General features: G+C 46.1%; 1 protein-coding gene across 2 annotated transcripts in view; it reads left to right on the top strand.

Moving 5' to 3' along the window:
* MARCO (macrophage receptor with collagenous structure) overlaps window positions 1-5,070 on the top strand; it is a 22,261-nt gene extending 17,191 nt beyond the window's left edge. For both annotated transcript variants that reach the window (XM_019554668.1, XM_019554667.1), the window contains 3 exons: window positions 1,618-1,647; window positions 1,980-2,156; window positions 3,898-5,070. In XM_019554668.1, the coding sequence (XP_019410213.1) occupies window positions 1,618-1,647; window positions 1,980-2,156; window positions 3,898-4,028 (338 nt within the window). In that variant the 3' untranslated portion in view covers window positions 4,029-5,070. The remainder of the gene's footprint in view (window positions 1-1,617; window positions 1,648-1,979; window positions 2,157-3,897) is intronic.
* Window positions 5,071-18,609: the final 13,539 nt, after the last annotated feature.

The following is an 18,609-nucleotide window of genomic DNA, read 5'->3' as shown; positions in this document are numbered from 1 at the left end:
GTTCGTTTTGATTAACAGTCGACTTCAAGGTTACATAAATGTGAGAGTGCCGCACGGCAGTTATACAGAAAAGGGAAAATAATATAAAGTCTTTGCTAAAAACTATAAGATAGTTACAGTTTCGACTAGCCTCCTTGTGTTTCAAGGCTGTTTCGAAAGCTCTTCATTACATTTTGATTTTGCTGTTTCGAGCCCAAGAGTCGAAACAGCGTCAAACTGAAACAGCTGGCGAAATTTCTCACAGCCCTACTAATTAATAGTACTATTTACAAGTAGTATCCTGCTGCAGAGTTTTTGACTCCAGAGCAGTGCATGTGTAGACGCTGCCCTGGCTGACTGGGGCAAAGGGTGCTTTAGTGCAGGGGCTGCCTGCTGGCTTGTCCTGTAGTGGAGTGCCCTCATGCCCCAACCAGCCCCTCCACAGCATGTTGAGCTGGGGGGAAGCAGCTCATTCGAACGGTGCCCTGGGAGCAATAAGCTTCAGAGTAACAAGCTCCAGATTGTATTATTTTGTATTAGTTGCATGTGTATTAGTTGTATTAGTTCACACATCCCGTGTGAAGCAAATTACTCCTCAGGAGCATGTGGGGAGCCTGAAAAGAGTCACGGGCATCTGGGGAGATGAAGTCTGTCTTTCCAGGCTCCCACTTGCTCACACGGAGTAATTTGCTTTACACAGGATGCTAACACAAACATTTTGAGATGATCTTTAAACTTTTCTTCCAACCATTTTTAAATATCTACACTCTTCCCTTTTGCTTTACATTTTTAAATACATATGATCTCTCCTTTGGACCCAAGTAGCTCGGCAAAAATGGGGGTCTTGCTTGCGGCTGCAGTTTGGAAAGGAAACAGGTTGTGGAGTCAGGTATTTCTTTGATACAATCCTGTTTATTTACAAAGGCTTGTACAAAGTCGTGTTTCCCTGTGGAGCAAACAACATGCGACAGTGTCATTGCTCGGAGCTTCAAGCCTCTTTCTGCCAGTCAGCGTTTTGCCTTAAAAAAGCTCTCTCAGGGCTTTTCTTAGGGCTGTCCTCTCTCTGTCTGAGGAAGCCATGTCCTCAGCTTTTCTCTACTTCCCCTGTGTCTGATCCGGTGGTGTTCCCCCTCTGTCTTATTCACAGGTGTACACACGCGTGTGTCTACACAAACGATAGCTGGTGAGACACAACTGCCCACATTATTCAGATGTGTCAGTGGCAATGCCGGTATCCCTGCTTTGGGTAAAATGAACCTGTATTTTTGGTCTGGAAGCAATTCGAGTTTATCATAAACGAGCTTAATTCTTTCTCCTGTCTTATGTATGACACCCCCAAGCTTCACAAGGCTCCAATAAAATACATTTCTTTGTGCTTTAGTACCAGAAGACCTTTTAATCACTACAATGCACTGAGGATAGTGTGCCAGATAGCATACCCCTGCTTTTTTTAACATGCTGCTATTCTGCCACAAGACATTAACCACATCAGGGATTTCATCCTACAGGGGACTAGGTTTTGCCTGGTTATAGGCTTGCATCTCTTACCTGCACAGCTGTAAGACAAAATGATTGTGCTTATTACCTTTATCTTGAAATTATGTCAAATGCATTTCTGTTCTTTTAATATTTAAACAGGTCCCCAAGGGCCTAAAGGCAACACCGGAGGTAAGGGGTTTCTTTTTCTTGTTCTCCAGCACTACAGTTCTACAGTATTAGGTCTAATCTGTATTCCATACATGCATGCTTACCTTAAATATGGGCATAATCCCACTGAAGACAAAAAGGAATTAACCATGGTTTTTAAGTTACCCATATTTGCAAGTGTTTGCAAAATCAGGAGTCTGAACTGAGATGATATTTGCTAGACATAACCTGTTTTCTATGTGGCTGTGTTCATTTGAAGATGAACATTCATTTGCATTATTGAATTCTCCACTTTATGCACTGTTGTCATGTGTTATAATTGGGGTCATTACCCTAACTTTCTAACCCTCTAGATGGAATCTATTCCACTGTCAGAATCAGTGGAGGAGGTAATCGGGGCCGCGCTGAAATCAGACACAATGGAGAATGGGGAACAATATGCGATGATGACTGGGACATCAAAGATGCAAAAGTGTTCTGCAGAATGCTTGGATATAACACTGCAACTAATGGCTATACTGCAGGTGGAGGTAAGTTAATAATTAATCATGCAACTAGCCAGCTAAATACCTGGCCTTGAAATGCAACCTACATTCAGTCTATATGGAGACCACGTGTTGGCCTCGTGCCATCCACCCCTACCCCAGACAGACAGGGAGATATGGACCTGGAATTAATTCAGTCCAGAGTACACCAGTAGGTTGGGACCACTTTTGTTGTACATGATTTGTGCTAGTCACAGTAGCAACTCTCATAATTCTTCCCAGTGCTAAGCTTGAACAAAATCTGTACACTTTTTCTGTTGGTGAATCCTGACATCTTTCCGCACACATGTGGTGGAGGGCTCTTCAGTCTTGCTGCCTTGAAGAACAACTGCAGACTTTTTCTTATATTCTCTGTCTCCTTACTACTAGGTACTTTCATTTTTCCATTGACAACATTCCCACCCAGTTGCCCCAAATAGAAGCAATGGTCCCAACCCTTCCACTACTAGCGAGGTCCACAGGCATCCTGCTTAAGAGAGTGCAGTATTGTAACCTTTGCTAGGCAATTATTCTAGCCAAGGATGGAAAAAGGTAATGTAGTTATAGTAAGTCATATATGACAACTGGCTATAAGCCATTCAAATATAAGGATGACTGACAGAAGCCAGGTTTCTAGAGATACAGGTTTTACATCCCTTGGACTGACTGAGATTCTACGTTGGTTCACCCAGCTAATTAAAATGGAGACCTGTTCCCTCTCAGTCCCCAAATTTCTCTCACAACCTGAACTCAAACTCTTCCAAAGTTCACAAAAGATCACTGAACTCTTTTTGGTCACCCCTTTTACAAACATTTTTTTCTGACCCTGCACTTCCTACTTCTAGCCTAAGATCGATGCAGAAGTATTGCAGTAATATAAAGGCTCTTCTTCCAAAATTTCCAGCCAGGTTTTGCTAACCTGGCTAAAATATGGGGAGTTTAGATAAAAGCATCCATCCTAAATCTCTGCATAGTCTTGGCTGTGTCCTTTTATTAATGACAAGTAATCCAATGTAAAGGTGCCCAAAGCCAGGGAAGCAAATATTATCTATATATGCTGCAAAGCATGACAAAAAAGAGACTTCCTGCAACATAGAGAAAATTCAAATCTCCACCTATCAGATCGATGGTTTACCCTCATCCATGCACTTTCAGCCGCTCATTAGGCCTGCCTTTTAGCACTGTCACTGGTAGCAAATGATGGGCGTCTGCCCTGCCCATAGGATGACACAAAGGGAAGCGAGAGGTACACAGAGAGGAAGCCGCTTCCCCACTTCGCATTGACTCACCGTGGAGGCGTTCTGTACACAGCATTCTCTCCTCCTCCGAAGGGTTACTTGCACTCCAGTTCCCAGATCACTGAAGACTGGATCCTCTACCAGACCACTGGTCCCATTCTCCTGGACAAGGAGAAATGGCTGGAGCTGTGGCTGTCCCCAGACAGGACATCCACGTGGTTCAAGAGCAGATGTATGCTGCATTCAGAACTTGGCAGCAGTGAGTTATTTTCTCTTGAGAGCAGGGAGGGAAGTCTGACTCAGGGACATTTCCTTTCCAAGACTCGTTCTGCGGCGACCTGGCTCTGCATCTTGGGCAATGCCCTGAAGCTTAGCATTGTCCTAAGCAAACTGTGGAACTAAAGGATTGTCTCATTCACCATAAAGGCTGTCCCTGGGGACTGCAGGTTTCTGTCTCCCTCAGCTTATGACTATTGCCATTTTTATTTTTAACCATGTGTTCCCAACAGGTTCTGGAAGGATTTGGCTCGATAACGTAAACTGTAGCGGATCTGAAGACTCTCTATACCACTGCTCTAAACCTGCCTGGGGTGAGCACAACTGCTCACATAGTGAGGATGCTGGTGTTGAATGCATCTAAGAGAAGCACTACAAACTGCACTCTGATGGAAACCATCTTTGATGATTTTGTGGCATATCTATTATGATACATAGTACAGGCTGGAACTTAATTCTTGGACTCTGCATTATATCTTGGCTTCTTTACCTGACAATATTTACCAATGAGGCATGTAATTGTTCCATAAATTGGTAACAACTGACTGGTCACAAGAGACTCAGCTGCTACAAAAAAAAACAGAGGCATCAGGAATAAAATACTCAGCTAGTGCATGTACTTCATAGTTTTCCAAATAACCTGCCTCATACTCCAAAAAGCTCATGTTATGCCAGAAAAGGATGGTCGCAAGTGAAAGGCCACAAATAGGAGTGTAGAGATATACCACTGTCCATGGGCCTACCAGAAACCTCCTTGTGACCTCAGGCAAATCATTTAACCCTTCTCTTACTTCCCCAACCTAGTAAAGGAATAGTGGCTCTCTGGAGAGATTACTTTTTACAATATTCAAAAGGACTTCCAGATCTTCAGACATAAGATGCCACAGAGAAATAAAGGAGGAGCATATACTAGCAAGAGTAACACTCAGGCAGGAAGTGGCTAACAATTAAGCTTAAGAACCGCAAATAGTTCTCCCATCTGTGTGCATAACACACAGCTTCCATCCTTACAGATGCATGTGTTATAAAGAGCCATGGCTGAGACCGCAACTTTTATTTCTGATGAGAGGTCTCAAAGACCTATAAATATGAAGCCTAGAACATGTTGGATGGCCAGTAAGTTAGGTACACTGCAGCTTGTTTATAACCATTTTGCTTTAAAGAAAAATAAGTTTTCAAGAAATGCTTTCCCGTGCTTATTGTTAAAACTTGCAAGCGTCTTTCTTCCACGCCATAATATGGATTTACATATAAAGGAAAGCCTCTCCGGGTAGTGTTGTGGAGGTTTTATTACAAAGGCAGCATAGATTCTAAAAAGAGTAAGGGAGAGGCCTACATTTTGTAATACTATGTCATATAAATGAAGCTGCTTACACTATTTACAATAAAGGAAATAACGAACAGTATCTGTCTTCTTATTTTAGCAGGTACCTACATGGGCTTTCTCTGATCTTGCTTCTTAATGGGATGTGGGATGAAAGGTCTGTCAAAATTCTCTGAGGTCTTTGCTGAATTTGTACTCAGTCAAAATGTCCATTAAAGACCAAGGTTTGGTACCTCTCCCACAGCAATTCAGAATATTAAAGTTGTCACATCCAACTTTTGAAAGTCATTCAGGAGTATCTGCCTCTGGTGAATGATATCTCCATACTCATCACCACACTCCCACTCACCACCCTCTACGCTTCCCACTCACCACTATGAAAGCTGCATGTCTTACAGGGTTTTATGATCTAAACACGGCTTACATTGGTTTTTACCTATGCCCAGGCCTTGCTACATGTTTCCATGTGTAATACCTGTCTGTGAGTCGGAATGATGAGGGCGGCAATCAACTGCTGTGCTGGTGGATACGTTAGAGACCTCCGTTGACGCACAATATTTGATGAACCAACGAATCCTGTCATTGTCAAGAGGCAACAGTAGTTTATTTAAGGGCGGAAGTGATGGAATTCTTCGTGAATTTAAGTTTACCTTCCTCTCTTTAAAAACCGCTTGTGGTTTCTTTTGCACAGTTAGTTCTGGCTTTTCCCAGGTGCTTTTCTAGTTCTTGTTCCTCCAACTCCTATGTTTACTTCTTGTTTTCTCCATGTTAGAATTTAAAATGGTTAAAAGTTAAGGAAATTCACAGATCTGGACTTCCCACTTCGCAACGCTTGCCTTACCCAGAGCTCAGCTTGGAGTCAAACTTTCATGCAGGCATGCCAAGCAAAAAGCCTGACTGCTAGTTTCACATCCCACTCAGACTGCAGCTATGACAGTGAGGGCTGCTAAGATGTGTGACTCTCCACCGAGAAAGCTGAGGCAGCAGAAGTGCAGTATATTGTGGTTATATTGGCAAAAAACCACACACCTTTAGTGGTTTTGCTTTGGATGGAGGGATACTATATCGGTGCAAAACACAATGCTGCTGAGGGAAGGAGAGTTGTTATACCAGTACAAAACACTACTTTTCTGATATAGCTCTATCCACACTAAAAGCACTTGGCTGGTACGGTACACAGATACTTGTATTCCTGCAAAGAATGCCTAAAATCAACCTAGAGTCATTTCTCTACAAAGACCTTTCACCTCTAACTTCCAGGGCACAGAGAAATAATTAAATGGGAATAAATCCTGTCATTTAGACAGGCAGTGAGACCTAGGTCTAGGAAACTACAACAACAGCATTTGCTTTGGACTATGATGGAAAGAACCATTTCTATTCTCCAGCATTCTCCCTTCTTTAGACATTCTGGTTGAAGGCACAATGGGTGGCGCTTTTAAGACTGAATAACATGTAGCAGCAGGAGGAAGAAGAGTTTTGTATATTATTGCAGTATCCAGGGATCCTAGTAGCTTTTGATTAATGCTCCCCTTAAAAACAACAGCAAACATGGCAGGTAGCACTTACTGGGCTGAGGTTCGTCTGCTTCCATCACTGTAGGTTTGTTGAGTTTACTACCAAAAAGGTCCTCCGAGGATATTCCTCGAGGGCATCCTGTGAAAGTGCTTGCTCTGCAGGCTGCTCCAGGCTTACTGTGGGCTGAAGCAGGCTGATCACAGTCAGATCCTGAGCCTCCAAAGCCTCCTCCCACTTTTCTTCTCCATACATGGGGTCCCACTGTAAAAGAAAAGGGTTGTAAGAGGTGGTCAGTTTAGAGTTTGAGCACTTTGCCATGCTATGCATAGCCAGGACACACTGCAAGATCTCAGGTTAGTGTCCTTAGCCTTGCAACGGAGTCACGAGGTTAGCTCCTAGTCCTTCCAGTCCTGTGCCTACCCCCAGCTAAGCTGCCTCAGGATGATGTGATGTACATTGCTGTTATTGCACCTGCAATCACAATTCCTGCAATACATGCCCTGTGGGCATTTGTGTATGCTCACTAGGATGGCTAGGTCCATGTTAGGGGCATATTCTTAGCTTGGGAGAGACGGAGCTGTTACGGGTTACGCTGGCGATCCATAAGGAAAATGAAGGGTTTTACCTCACACAGGGCAATATAAAGTGTCACTTAATATTTATAAAGTGGCAGAGGGGAAGTGTGCAGAAGAACCAGAAGATTGGGGGATGGGAACTGCGGGAATTCCACAGAAGACGACCTGCTCCCGAAGCACGGTACTCTCAGCTATGCTGAACCATGCTACAGCGTGGCTGTGCGCTGTGCCGAGGCCTAAGGCACAGCTGGATGGGTTACCTACCCAGAATCAGAGCAGAGCCTGTGATCAAGCTGTCCTCACCTTGGAAAATGGGCATGTCAGTGTGCATAAAGCATGGGCAAGAATGAAACCCACATGTGCAGACACTTGCCAATGCAAAAACAGCCTTATGGTAAAACAGGACGTGTTCTGTATAGGCCTCTGCAAAGCGGCTAGTGTTTGGTTTGGATTCGGATTTGGCCGATTCGGGGGAGACCAATTCAATTTGGTGACTCGAATCACTGTCCTGATTCGATTCGGCTGAATCTCTGAATCAACCAGACCAGGCCCATCTTCTGCTAGCTCTCCCAGCTGGGCAACGGCTGCCTTGCCCACCCCAGCTCCCACCACTAGTTAAACAAAAAGCCCTGACTCAGCAGGTGCTGCCAGGTGGGGGGCAATGCCTGCTGACCCCCACTGCCCCACACTGCATGGGGGGCTCTGCATGACCCCCCCGACTTCCCCCGCCTTGCTCCCCGAGCACCGCCCCCCATGGCTGCCCCGCCTGGGCCAACTCTGGCCTCCGGCCCTTTAAGAGCAAAAAAACCCAGACTCACCACTCCTACCCAAGGGGAGCCTCATGCCACGTGGGGGGCTCCGCACAAGCCCCCGAAGGCCCGAGGCCACTGCAAGAGCCGTGAGTCCCAGGGTTTTCTTGGGCTTTATTTTTCTTAAAGGGCTAGAGCTGGCCAGGCGGAGCACCCATGGGAAGGGCTGGGGGCAGTGGGGGCCAGTGGGGATCACCCCTGCCCAGCAGCACCCAGTGAGCACTGGGGCTTTTTTTAAAGTACCGAGCTGGGGTGGTCAGGGGCAGCCATTGTGGGGCTGGGGGAGAGGGCAGGGATTGTACAATAACTACACCAGTATAGTGCATATCCATGCACCTCTACCCTGCCTCATAACTAGTATAATTACAATAACATTTTTTATTGGGATTACTGTGCTGGGATAAAATAAAGCTAGCTGGGAAACTACAGTTCTTTAAGTTTTCAAAGTTGTTTTCATCCTGAATCTGGATGAAAGCCCCAAAATCTCAAAATTTTGTGCAGAACTGGTTGGCTTCAGAAACACCAAAAACAAAATGAAAATCAGACCACTCAGTGAAATGCTGATCGCTAAGGAAGACAGCAGGTACGACGAGCACTGGTCTGGCAAGTGAGGCATATTTTTAAATTATATAATTATTCTTTCATTAAAATGATCTGGGAATTTGCTGCCTTTTTTTAACATGTCATTTTATTTCACATGTAAGAGTGGTGATGCATAGGGGGTGCACGGGGGTGCACGTGCACCCCCTGAGAGCGCCAGTGCACCCCCTGATCAGCCGCGCTCGCCACTTAGATGATGGGCAGAAGCGGCTGCAGCCACTCCCGGATGTGGTTGCAGTGATCAGCCATGGGGGAACTCCCTCTGGGCATTGAGGTCTGCCACAGGGGGACACCTCCTCCTGAGGCCACGAGATCAGCAGCAGGGGATCCCCCCACAGGCAGCAAGACTGGTAATGGGGGGTGCTATCCAGCAGTGCAGTAAATTAGCCTATTATGCCCTAATTGCCACGCATATGTAGACAGTGATGCTTTAGTGCACAGCAAATTAGTCTACAGCATAGTAAAATGTCTCATGTAGACACACCTACTGGGTAAAAAAGACAAAACATTGCTAAGACATTCTGCATTACCAGAAGGAAGAGAGGCCAACTCTAATACTTCACGTTTATCTGAAAGCGTATTGAGAGCAAATGAGCCACTGTGTTCACATGATTTTTAAGTGTTTTTTAACTGCACAGCCAAGAAAGTGAATTTCCCATAGTAACCCCTCCCTTCAGTGAAGTGGCTGATTCTGCATTCAGCAGCACTTCAGATGGGTCATCATTAAACGGACAATGAAGGTGAAACTGAAAGTAAAACTAAAGAAAAATCTGGTAGGGTCATGCAATATGTGACAAACCCTTGAAAGGGCAAAAGATGATTGGAGGACTTGGGATTCCCTTTCTGCACCAATTACGCCCATGAGCAGCGACCTGAGAGGTTCCCAGATCTACTTCCAGCTCCTCCGACCAGAGGCCAGGCAGCTCGACGTGAGGCCGGGGCTCCGGGAAGGTCAGGACCCCTAGCAAGCAGGAGCAGTGCCCCCAGTGGTGGCTGTGTGGCAGTGTTCATGCCTACTATGTCCCAGCTGAGGTGACCTGGGGTGAGTGAGATAACAAGAAGCAAATCTTCCTGCAGTGGAAAGGGGCCACTGTGTTCCCACCCCACTTTCTCCCCCTCCAGGTACCAAGGCCCTATATTTCCTTGTCACTTGACATTTTGCACTTTGTGCCTTTTTTATATTTCACCAACCCGTATTGTTTGTTCTGCTGTTTGCATTGTATATTTTGTTAACCCTGTTTTTTTTGTCAATGACTGTAAGTGTCTAACCTTTGTTGAATCCTGCCCCCTTGGGGCATTGTAGTGTCCGCTATACCCTCTGATTTATGCCTGTTATGTTCCCAGTATTAAAAGGTATATGGTTAAGTCCCCATTGGTGGTCTGGCTCCGCTCTACAGGGGGAGGAGAGTCCCTACACCTCCCACAGTGCTTGTGCACCTGCTTTGATCCCTTCAGTTGGAGAGGGGGTACCTCTTGGAGTACTGCCCAAGTTACACTAGATTTAAGAAAGGAACCAAAAAAGCACCAGGCTACCCACAGGAAGGTTGTGGACTTTTTTAAGACCCCACCAGACAAAGCCTTAACTTGGATGAGACACTAGATGACCCTTCCAACCCTCATTTTCTATGATTCTGTGATTTTAAGTGTATTGTGTACTTGTACAACAAGGACCCAGAGAGCTTTGCCTCCAAGTGTCTCGTACAAGGATTCAGTTTCAGCCCCCTACATCTTACTACTTATTATGGTATAATGAACCCTAAAAAAAAAATTGTGCAACAGGGGGCCCCGGACTTGGCAATCACATGGTTTGTCGTGCCCTAAAGCTAGGTCTGCAGGGAATATTTATAGAATGACTTGATTGTACAAAGATGTAATCTCCAATCTAATTACAGTGCTCTCCTGCGGTTGAGTCCCTGGCATCCTTGGTCCATGTAAATCTAGGTGTGCTAATTTACATGTGGCAAGGATCTCATCTGCTCTGGCAAGCTGCACTCTGGAAGGTTTGATCAAATGTGCTGAGGCTGGGCCAAACTTTCTAGTGGTGTCAGAAGACGCACCACTAAATAATTCAACTGAGTTAAATCCCCTACTTTGGCTTCTTGAGCTGTTTTCACATGCTCCTATTCCAAGGGTGAGACTCTTGCCAATAGCTAATTGTTTGATGATAGCTTTCATGCCTACAGAACAGAAGTCTGATTTTAAAATGATCCCTGCATCTTCAGAGCTATCTATGGAGATCTTTAAGCAGCTTAGCTTTCTCTCCCACTGTCACAATATTAACATGAAGAATTTACAAGGGTACTGATTCAGGAAGCCTGGACTCATGCCATGTTTACACCAGTGTAAAAATAAAAGGAGTGGATAAACAGCTTTTTCCCCTTCCACCAATGTAACTCACTACAATCAGGTGTGGACTTACCCTGGGATAAATCAACAGGAAAACTATGATATAATTTACATTATAATGTAACTGTGATATAATTTACATTAGCATAAATGTTGCTTGTCCACAGTTATCCTGTGGAAAGCTGTTTGCTCAGTGCATACAAGCTATTGACAGGTCTCCTGCCACCAGTGGTGAAACCCCAGAATAACTATTTTTATGGCAGCTACTCCAGAAACATGGTCATTTCTCTCTGCTCTTGGAGACGAGTGTAATTTATACAGGTTCCCTCCTTTTATGCTGTACAGGTGTTCCTGAGGACAGTGCATAAATCGGATTCACATAAAGCAAACCCACTTCGCAATGTAACAAATAGGGAAAGGTTCGTAAGGCGGTGAGGGAGGGAGTGAGGCTGGGACTAGGGAAGGGGCGGGGGGAGGGGAGCCACTCCTGGGGCTGCGCAAGACAGCGGAGGGAACAGAGCGGCACTCACCCCAGCCCCGGCTGCAGCAGCCCCAGGAGCGGCCCGCACATGCTGCCTGCAGCTGCTGGGCTGCACCATGCTCCACCTGTCCCCACTTACCTCTGCCCCTGGGCTGCGCCATGCCCTGGTGCAGGCAGCTGCGGTCGGCCACTCCCAGGGCTGCTGCAGCTGGGGCTGGGGTAAGTGGGGCCATGGCCCTTTCCCCTCCCCCCACAGACTTACCTGCTTGGATGGAGGGGGAGGGGCATCTATGCTAATGGCATAAGAGTAAATTTACCTCGCATATAATGAATTATGGGTCTAACTATGCTCATCGCATAAGAGTGAATTCGCATATAAAGAACCCGCATAAATCGAGGGAAACCTGTACTGGTGTACAAAATGGTACAAAGAGCACTCATGTTAATGCAGCATATGTCCAGACTGTGAATCATGTCTAACGTCTTCCACACCTTACTTTTGAACTGGAAGAGGGCCTTTTAAAATGTTGGAGTCTCTACATCCACCATCCAAAATAACTCACTGAAATTTAATCACCAGGGGATTTGTGTTTCTGTGCTACTCGCTTGCTGGATAGCCAGTTTAGGTAAATGATCTTCTGATTGCTTAATCAACACCAGTATGACCAGTTGTAGCAGGGTGCCTTCCAGGGGTGGCCATGAAGCCCCTGGAGTCCCTTCTGCCCTTGCGCACTCTGGTTGCTGTGGGCAGTCACCGTTTCTATCACCCACCATGCCTTGCTGTAATTATTTTTTTTTATGAGGGAGGCTGCCCCAGGGCTTTCCACTCTGCTCTCTCTCATGAGACCACCAGGTATCTGTGGTCCCTGCCTTAGGGGCTAATTGCATGGCTCCAATCCACCCCTACACCATGCCCCATGCCTTGTACGTGTTATCACTCTTTGATGTTCACGGCATGCGTTATCACTCTTTGATGTTCACCTGATCTCACTCAGCCTCTCTCTGGGCTCTCAACACACTCAGTCCCTCTCTCTGGGCTCCTGGACCCTCTCTGGGCCCTCGGAAACCTCCTCCACCCCTTAGTTCCTTCCCAAATCTCCAGACTGCTGGCTATACTCTCCCTGCTGGCTTTCAGGAGCTGCAGCCATACTGCTGAGCTGATGTTTCCTCAGCTGCCTCCAAGATCTTACTGCCTTCTCACCTCAGGTCTGGGACTTATATCCTTCCTAAACTCAGGTGAGGTTCTCATTACCCACCCCCCCATCACCACCTGCAGGTGCTTTTCAGGCTGCCTTTCCTTCTAAAGGTAGCAGACACCCTAAGTGCCCTGCCACACCAGTAGTCAAGACAGCCTAGTGGTTGGATGTCTAACTCTCACTGATTTTAAAATCCCTTAAAGATCCAAGTCTTAATATCTTCCTCATCTTCTACTTCCCATATGTAATAGACAGATAAAGTCACTTCTTTACATCACAGGGTGTCATGCAGAAGAATATGTTAGCAACCGGGAGGTAGTCAGATACCATGAGAAAGGAAAAGTAGGTAGTGGTGTGACAGTATGGAAGCTCCATCTGAACTAGAGACGTGTGAACCCTATAAATGAAACAACTTTTCAGCACCTTTGTCTATTTTTACAGTTATTTTTTTCTCAAGTTCTGTGTTTCTCCTTTCCTAATGTCCTACCAGCACTGGAAAACAAATAACATGTGGAAATACCACAAGAGAAGCTAATCTCATAAATTTGCTGCAAAGCTGGGAATGGAAGTACCAGGCATAAAAGCTAGGAAGTTCATTCAAAGGCTTCTAATCCTACGTTGCACAAGCAGGACCACTGGCTACAGCAGGGGTGGGCAATAATTTGGGCCTGAGGGCCACTTAGGGCGTTATGGTGAGCTGTCATGGGTTGGGTCAGCACCCTGCCTACCCCTCTGCCATGCCAGGTCAGCACCCACTCCCGCCACCCCTACGTTTGCCCACAACAACTAATCTAATCGGCCGGGTGGATGGGATAGGGCCACAGGCAAGCAAGGAGAGGTATCCCACTCCTGGATGCCACTCCCTGCCCACCCGCAGGTCCATCCTGTCTGTCCAGCCATGCAGCCTGGCTGCACGGGTCCCAGCTCAGTCTCCATTTAGTCTCCATTAAATTGTGACCCTTTGGTTTCAGGGCACAAATATCTGAAGGGGAGAGTTGCAGCTGGTGTGAATCAGCATAATTCCTACTATTTTTACATACCAAAGGAAGGGGAGACATTCCAACTTTAAAACCCTGTGTCTCAATTACTGCCATGCTGATTCAGCATCCTAGGGCAGAAGTTTGATTCTTTTGATTCAAAACGATGTTCGCACAACAGCAAAGGTGGTAACTGCTTCTGAAATATTTGACAGTAAAGCTTTGTATCAAATGAATGCTGGCACATTTTTTGGTCTGTGAGTGACTTAACCTGCAGTCTGTCTTTATTTCCTACTAACCAAGTAGAAAAATTGTTAAACTATAAAAAGGGGGAAAAAGGCTGGCAGGTTCAGAAGAATTTCTTGATACACCTTTTCATGTGGCCGAGTCGCAAAACTTTCATTTGGAGTTTAATCTTTGAAGACTGCAGATTTTGACATTCAAAACAAAGTGCAGCTGCATGCAAATAGTTTAAAGGCTGACATGCATCAGACTAGTGATTTAGATTTCAAGCAAAAATACACCTTCTCAACACTAAGGGGAGCTCACGGGCCACGACCCGTTCTGAATAGAGCTGTACTCGCCTTATCAGAAAACTTTTCTGGCAAATTGGTAGCAACAGAGGCTATGTTGATATGTTTATATATAAGCTTTCTTATTGGCCTGGTTTTCCAGTGTATCGATTCTCAGTCATTTCATTAATATTTAGATGTCAAGGAAAGGCAATTTTCTTTATTCTGATTTTCCCTCCACCCAGATTTTTAAAAGTTCCTTGGGCCTGAATCATCTCTCCCAAACGCCATTGGAAGAAAATTAAGTCAAACAGAGGCAATGATTCAAAAGTGTAAACCTACAATGTTTAAAAAAATCCAGCCTTGAGCTGGACTAGCTAATGTTGTGAGGTCTCTTCCAGCCCTACTTTCCTATGATCCAGTGACTTATTCACTTAACAAAGATATTTCAAAAAAGTCAGGAGGGCTGGTGGAAGACCGGGATTTCCTAAGTTGCAACTAGGTATCTTGTAACTTTAGTGATTCCTGCCAGAAAGTGGAGAGTCTTGTAGCTCTGATTGGTCCTGGGGTTCTCCGGGCTTTCAAGCTGGTGAAGCGGGAAGCCAAGGCCCGTCATCTCCTGCTAAAGCTACTCTATTTCTCAGTCAGGCTTACTAGCCCATGTGGGATGCTCTACTAGTCTGGCTGCACATCCTACAGAGTAGCTCAGGTATCTCTGCACCGCACTGCACGGTGTTGCAAGGTTACACTAGAAGAAGTCAGCTTCACTTTCCAGTGGGGATCTCCAATCTTCCTTCCAGGATATGTGTGCAGTGGAAGTCACGCAAAACACAAGGGTCATTTACACGGGCTTGCACATCAATGCGCATTACATCTGGCTCCAAGATGGACAGATGAGCTGTTATCTTAGGGTACCTGCACACGGTGGGCTGCTATAACTGCACTCCCCCACTTAAGCCTAGAGGGATGTATGCGGAGAAACAGTGCCTGTTCTGGTGTAACTTAAACTTGTAGAACTTTATCCTGATTCTTTCAGGGATTATTCTCAACTGGATTGGGCGAAGATACTCCAGTGCATAGGTTTACATTACCTGTCCGCTCCTTTTCCATGCCAGCGTGATAGTGATTGTCAGCTGTCCAGGCTCTTAGTTGGAGTGAGCGTCTAGCCAATTGCCTTTAAAGAAAAAAAAAATTGATTTACACTGGGCAAACCAAGGCCAAAAATCAGATCATATGTGGCTGACAGATGCTGTCACAACTTCACGGCAGTGATCTGTAAAGGGGGAAAACCCTGCACATAAGACCACCACCATCTGACCAGGTTTGTTAATTCAGCTCAACCTGCAGGCCTGTCCCTGTCCAAACAACCAGCCCAGCCTTAGCTGGCCTGATGAGCAGGATGCCTAGCCAGCCAACCACAGCACTTTGCATTCAGATGTCCTCAGCACTTCGCATGTAGCTCAGCCCACCCTTCCAGAGCAGCAGATAACATGAACTATATATAATAACTAATAAGAAACTGGACGGCTCTACTTATCATCCTCTCCCAGCGCCAATTAAAAAGATTTAGTTAAACAGAATGCAATTACATTGTCATGGATAAAAGGGATACAATTAATTAAAAATGAATATTTTCCCCTGGGAATGCTGTTATTTCCAGATGTTCCCCGTCCCCACCCCAATCACTCTTTACAATCTGAAACGAAGCTATTTTGGAATTTGATAGTGGCCGACTAGAAAGAAGTCCAAAGTTAAAGGGAGCAACTAGTCCAGCCCTTTTAACTCTCTCCTTCTCACACACACCTCGAAGCACTTGCTTCTTTGTGTCTTTCAAACCTTAGGGGCACATGGATGAAGAACGAGCATTTTTAATGTGTATCGCCTTCTTAGGAACTTGTGTTCCAATCCTGAAGCTGTTCGACAGATAAAGCAGTGTGTAACCGAGAGGGGTGACTGGGGCAGTAGCCCCAGGTGTCCTCTGCGGAAGTAGGGGAAATGCAAAAATAGCAGCTACTGCAGCTGCCCCGGCAGTCTGGCAGCCAGCCCTGCCCCATATGCTGCTGCTGCTCGGGGAGCAAAGCTGCCCTGTTGCACCTCCGGGGTAGGGGCTTCTGCTAAGGGCAGCGGAGCTACTCGGAAACATAAGCTTCTGGCCAAAGTACTCCAAGCACTGTTAGACACCTGTCAGTCCCTAAGCTGCTACCTGGAGCCAGCAGCACATCCTTTGTCACAGATCCTGGTCATTTTGTCAGGCAGGGTTGGAGGTGAACAGGGCAGCTGGAAGGGTCAGAGCAAGTAAAGAGGGAAACCATCTCAGCATTTAGTGGTGGGAGATGGTGGCTCCTGCTGGACCTTGTTACGCTTCCCTTTTTTAAAAAAGGCAGCAATATGCTTTGTGGAGAGGGAAGTGGACAGTAGGAGAGACAGGAACTCTGCTACTGGGATGCAGTAGCTGTTGAAGACGGACGGTCTGTGCCGCTTGCCCTGGCCAATGGCAGAAATGAGTGAGGAGTGGGAGGACCGGCGAAGACCTTCAGTATCACGGGGCACGAGTGGAAGAAGCAGACGCTGGGGAACAGAGAGGGCCAGTTGTGGGGAACGCGCTGCATCGGAGGAGAGGGCCAACAGAGCCAGGCTAAGGGGCAGCGTGAAAAAAAGAGAATTAGCAACTCCTGTCTTGCCTGCTAAACCCCACCCTGGCACGCATACGCTCAGTCCCTCTCACGTTTTAATCATGGGCGCTGAGGCAGGAGTCCTGGCTGAAGGCCTCTTGTGCGACAGCCCGTTCGCAAAGAAACACTGGAGTTTTAGTGAATGAAATAAGAAACTGAAGATTGTCCAAGGAGCCCAGCGTTACCTTTAGATTGGATTCACTGTGTCTTATCGTGTCCCCACGCTCCTTCAGCTTCCAATAAGCCGAACGCTGTAGAGATCGCAGGGTGAAGCTGTGAGTTTTGCCACTCCAAAAGGGGTAAGCTAGACTTCGGGGATGTGCGGCCGAACAGGAAGCAATAAACCTACTGGCTGGAAGTTTTGACCTAAATCAACAGCAGCAGAAGTTGTGAAAGGTGGGGACATTTAAACTCTCATCCTTCACTTTCAGCACTGGAATGAACCCTAGTCTTCACCCCTGCAGATTATATTGTTTGGAGAGCCTACAAACTATGGAGCGGCGCAGCTTCTCCTTCTCAAGGCTCCCTTCCCGACAACAAGGTGTAGGAACACTTGTTTCCCCCCTAATGAATCCCGGCTTCCGCTCTGCAGCAAGGAGGGGATCCCACACCAAACGGTATTATACGACACACTGGGCTCGGCTGATAACTGGCATTTATTTAATCACTGCTCTGTCTCGCCACTAGCAGGACCTTCAAAATGCAAGGAACCACACGTATGAGAACATTATGATGAGTGGAAGTTTTCTCCCGTGGACAATGCAATTTTTGTACCTGCAGTGGAATCGGCATGAAATCCAAACCACTGAGAACAGTAATACCATCCAAAATAACCAGAGACGCTGAGAAGCAAAATGTTTGCTGCCAAAAAAAAAGGCTTTTGGATTCTACAGCCTGGGGTTTCTGTTGAACGCGCCCAGGGAATAGCAATAACTCTGCCGTGGCAGCCTGAGCTAGCTCTAAAATGCAAGAGAAGGGCAATTACATTTGGCTCACAGCTAAAATGTTGATCCGTCTGGTTTTTTTGGAAGTATGCTAAAACTATAATATTAAATGTCAAATGTAATGATGACTTCTCCTGCTCACATTAGAGACAGTTAGAGAGGTAAAAAATGTACTATGCATGCTGAGCCTGCCTAAAGGTTAAAATCATCCCATAATAAACAGTGTAATAATCTCCATCCATCTCTTCTAGACTCCTATTGTTTGGGAACCTGAATTAAGATCATATCAGTGAAATGCTGCAGGAACTTGTTCAGGCTTAAAGGCTTTCTACTGGTCCCATTCAGATAAATGTGACAGTGGAACAGGGCAGCTGGCCACAACATCTTGTTGCGTTCAGCCCCCTCCATATTAATTACCTTCAGCAGCCAACACCAGTGGCTAGTGACAATAGGTATATGCCTTGCTGGCTGTCCTCATATATGCCTCAGTTCTTCCGCCAGCATTCACTGCCTGCAACCAGTTCGTTGCTTGAGGTCTTGTTGGTTAGCATGACAAAAGCTACTTCCTTGCAACCTGTATCAATGTGCATCTGTCTGTGCAAATTTAAATGTGTCTGAGTCCTTCCATGCTTGGTGAAAAATAAGAGAGCTCTCAATGAAGTCAACAGAAAGCACAGGCAGATAAAGAATATTAGGGCAAGATCTTTGGCTCTGCCCCCCTGGGCTGTTTCTTCCTGATCTGGTTTAGCCTTGGATTTGCAAAAGCAACCAGCTAGAGATGCTCCTGGAGTAGAAAGATCCCTGGGTGGGGAAGAGATGGTAAGAACAGTTACACTGCTTCCTCGTAGTCTTTGGTGTAGGGGCCAGGAACATGTGCCTAAGAAAAACAAGAATCTCTGTATCTTAACATAGATTTCATAGATTTCATAGACATCAGGGCTGGAAGGGACCTCGGGAGATCATCGAGTCCAGCCCCCTGCCCAAAGGGCAG

This window comes from Crocodylus porosus, unplaced genomic scaffold, assembly GCF_001723895.1.
Source record: "Crocodylus porosus isolate Cpor-Errol unplaced genomic scaffold, CroPor_comp1, whole genome shotgun sequence".
NCBI lineage: Eukaryota > Metazoa > Chordata > Crocodylia > Crocodylidae > Crocodylus > Crocodylus porosus.
Note: the sequence above shows the minus strand (reverse complement) of the source record. Positions and strands in the feature narration are given on the sequence as shown.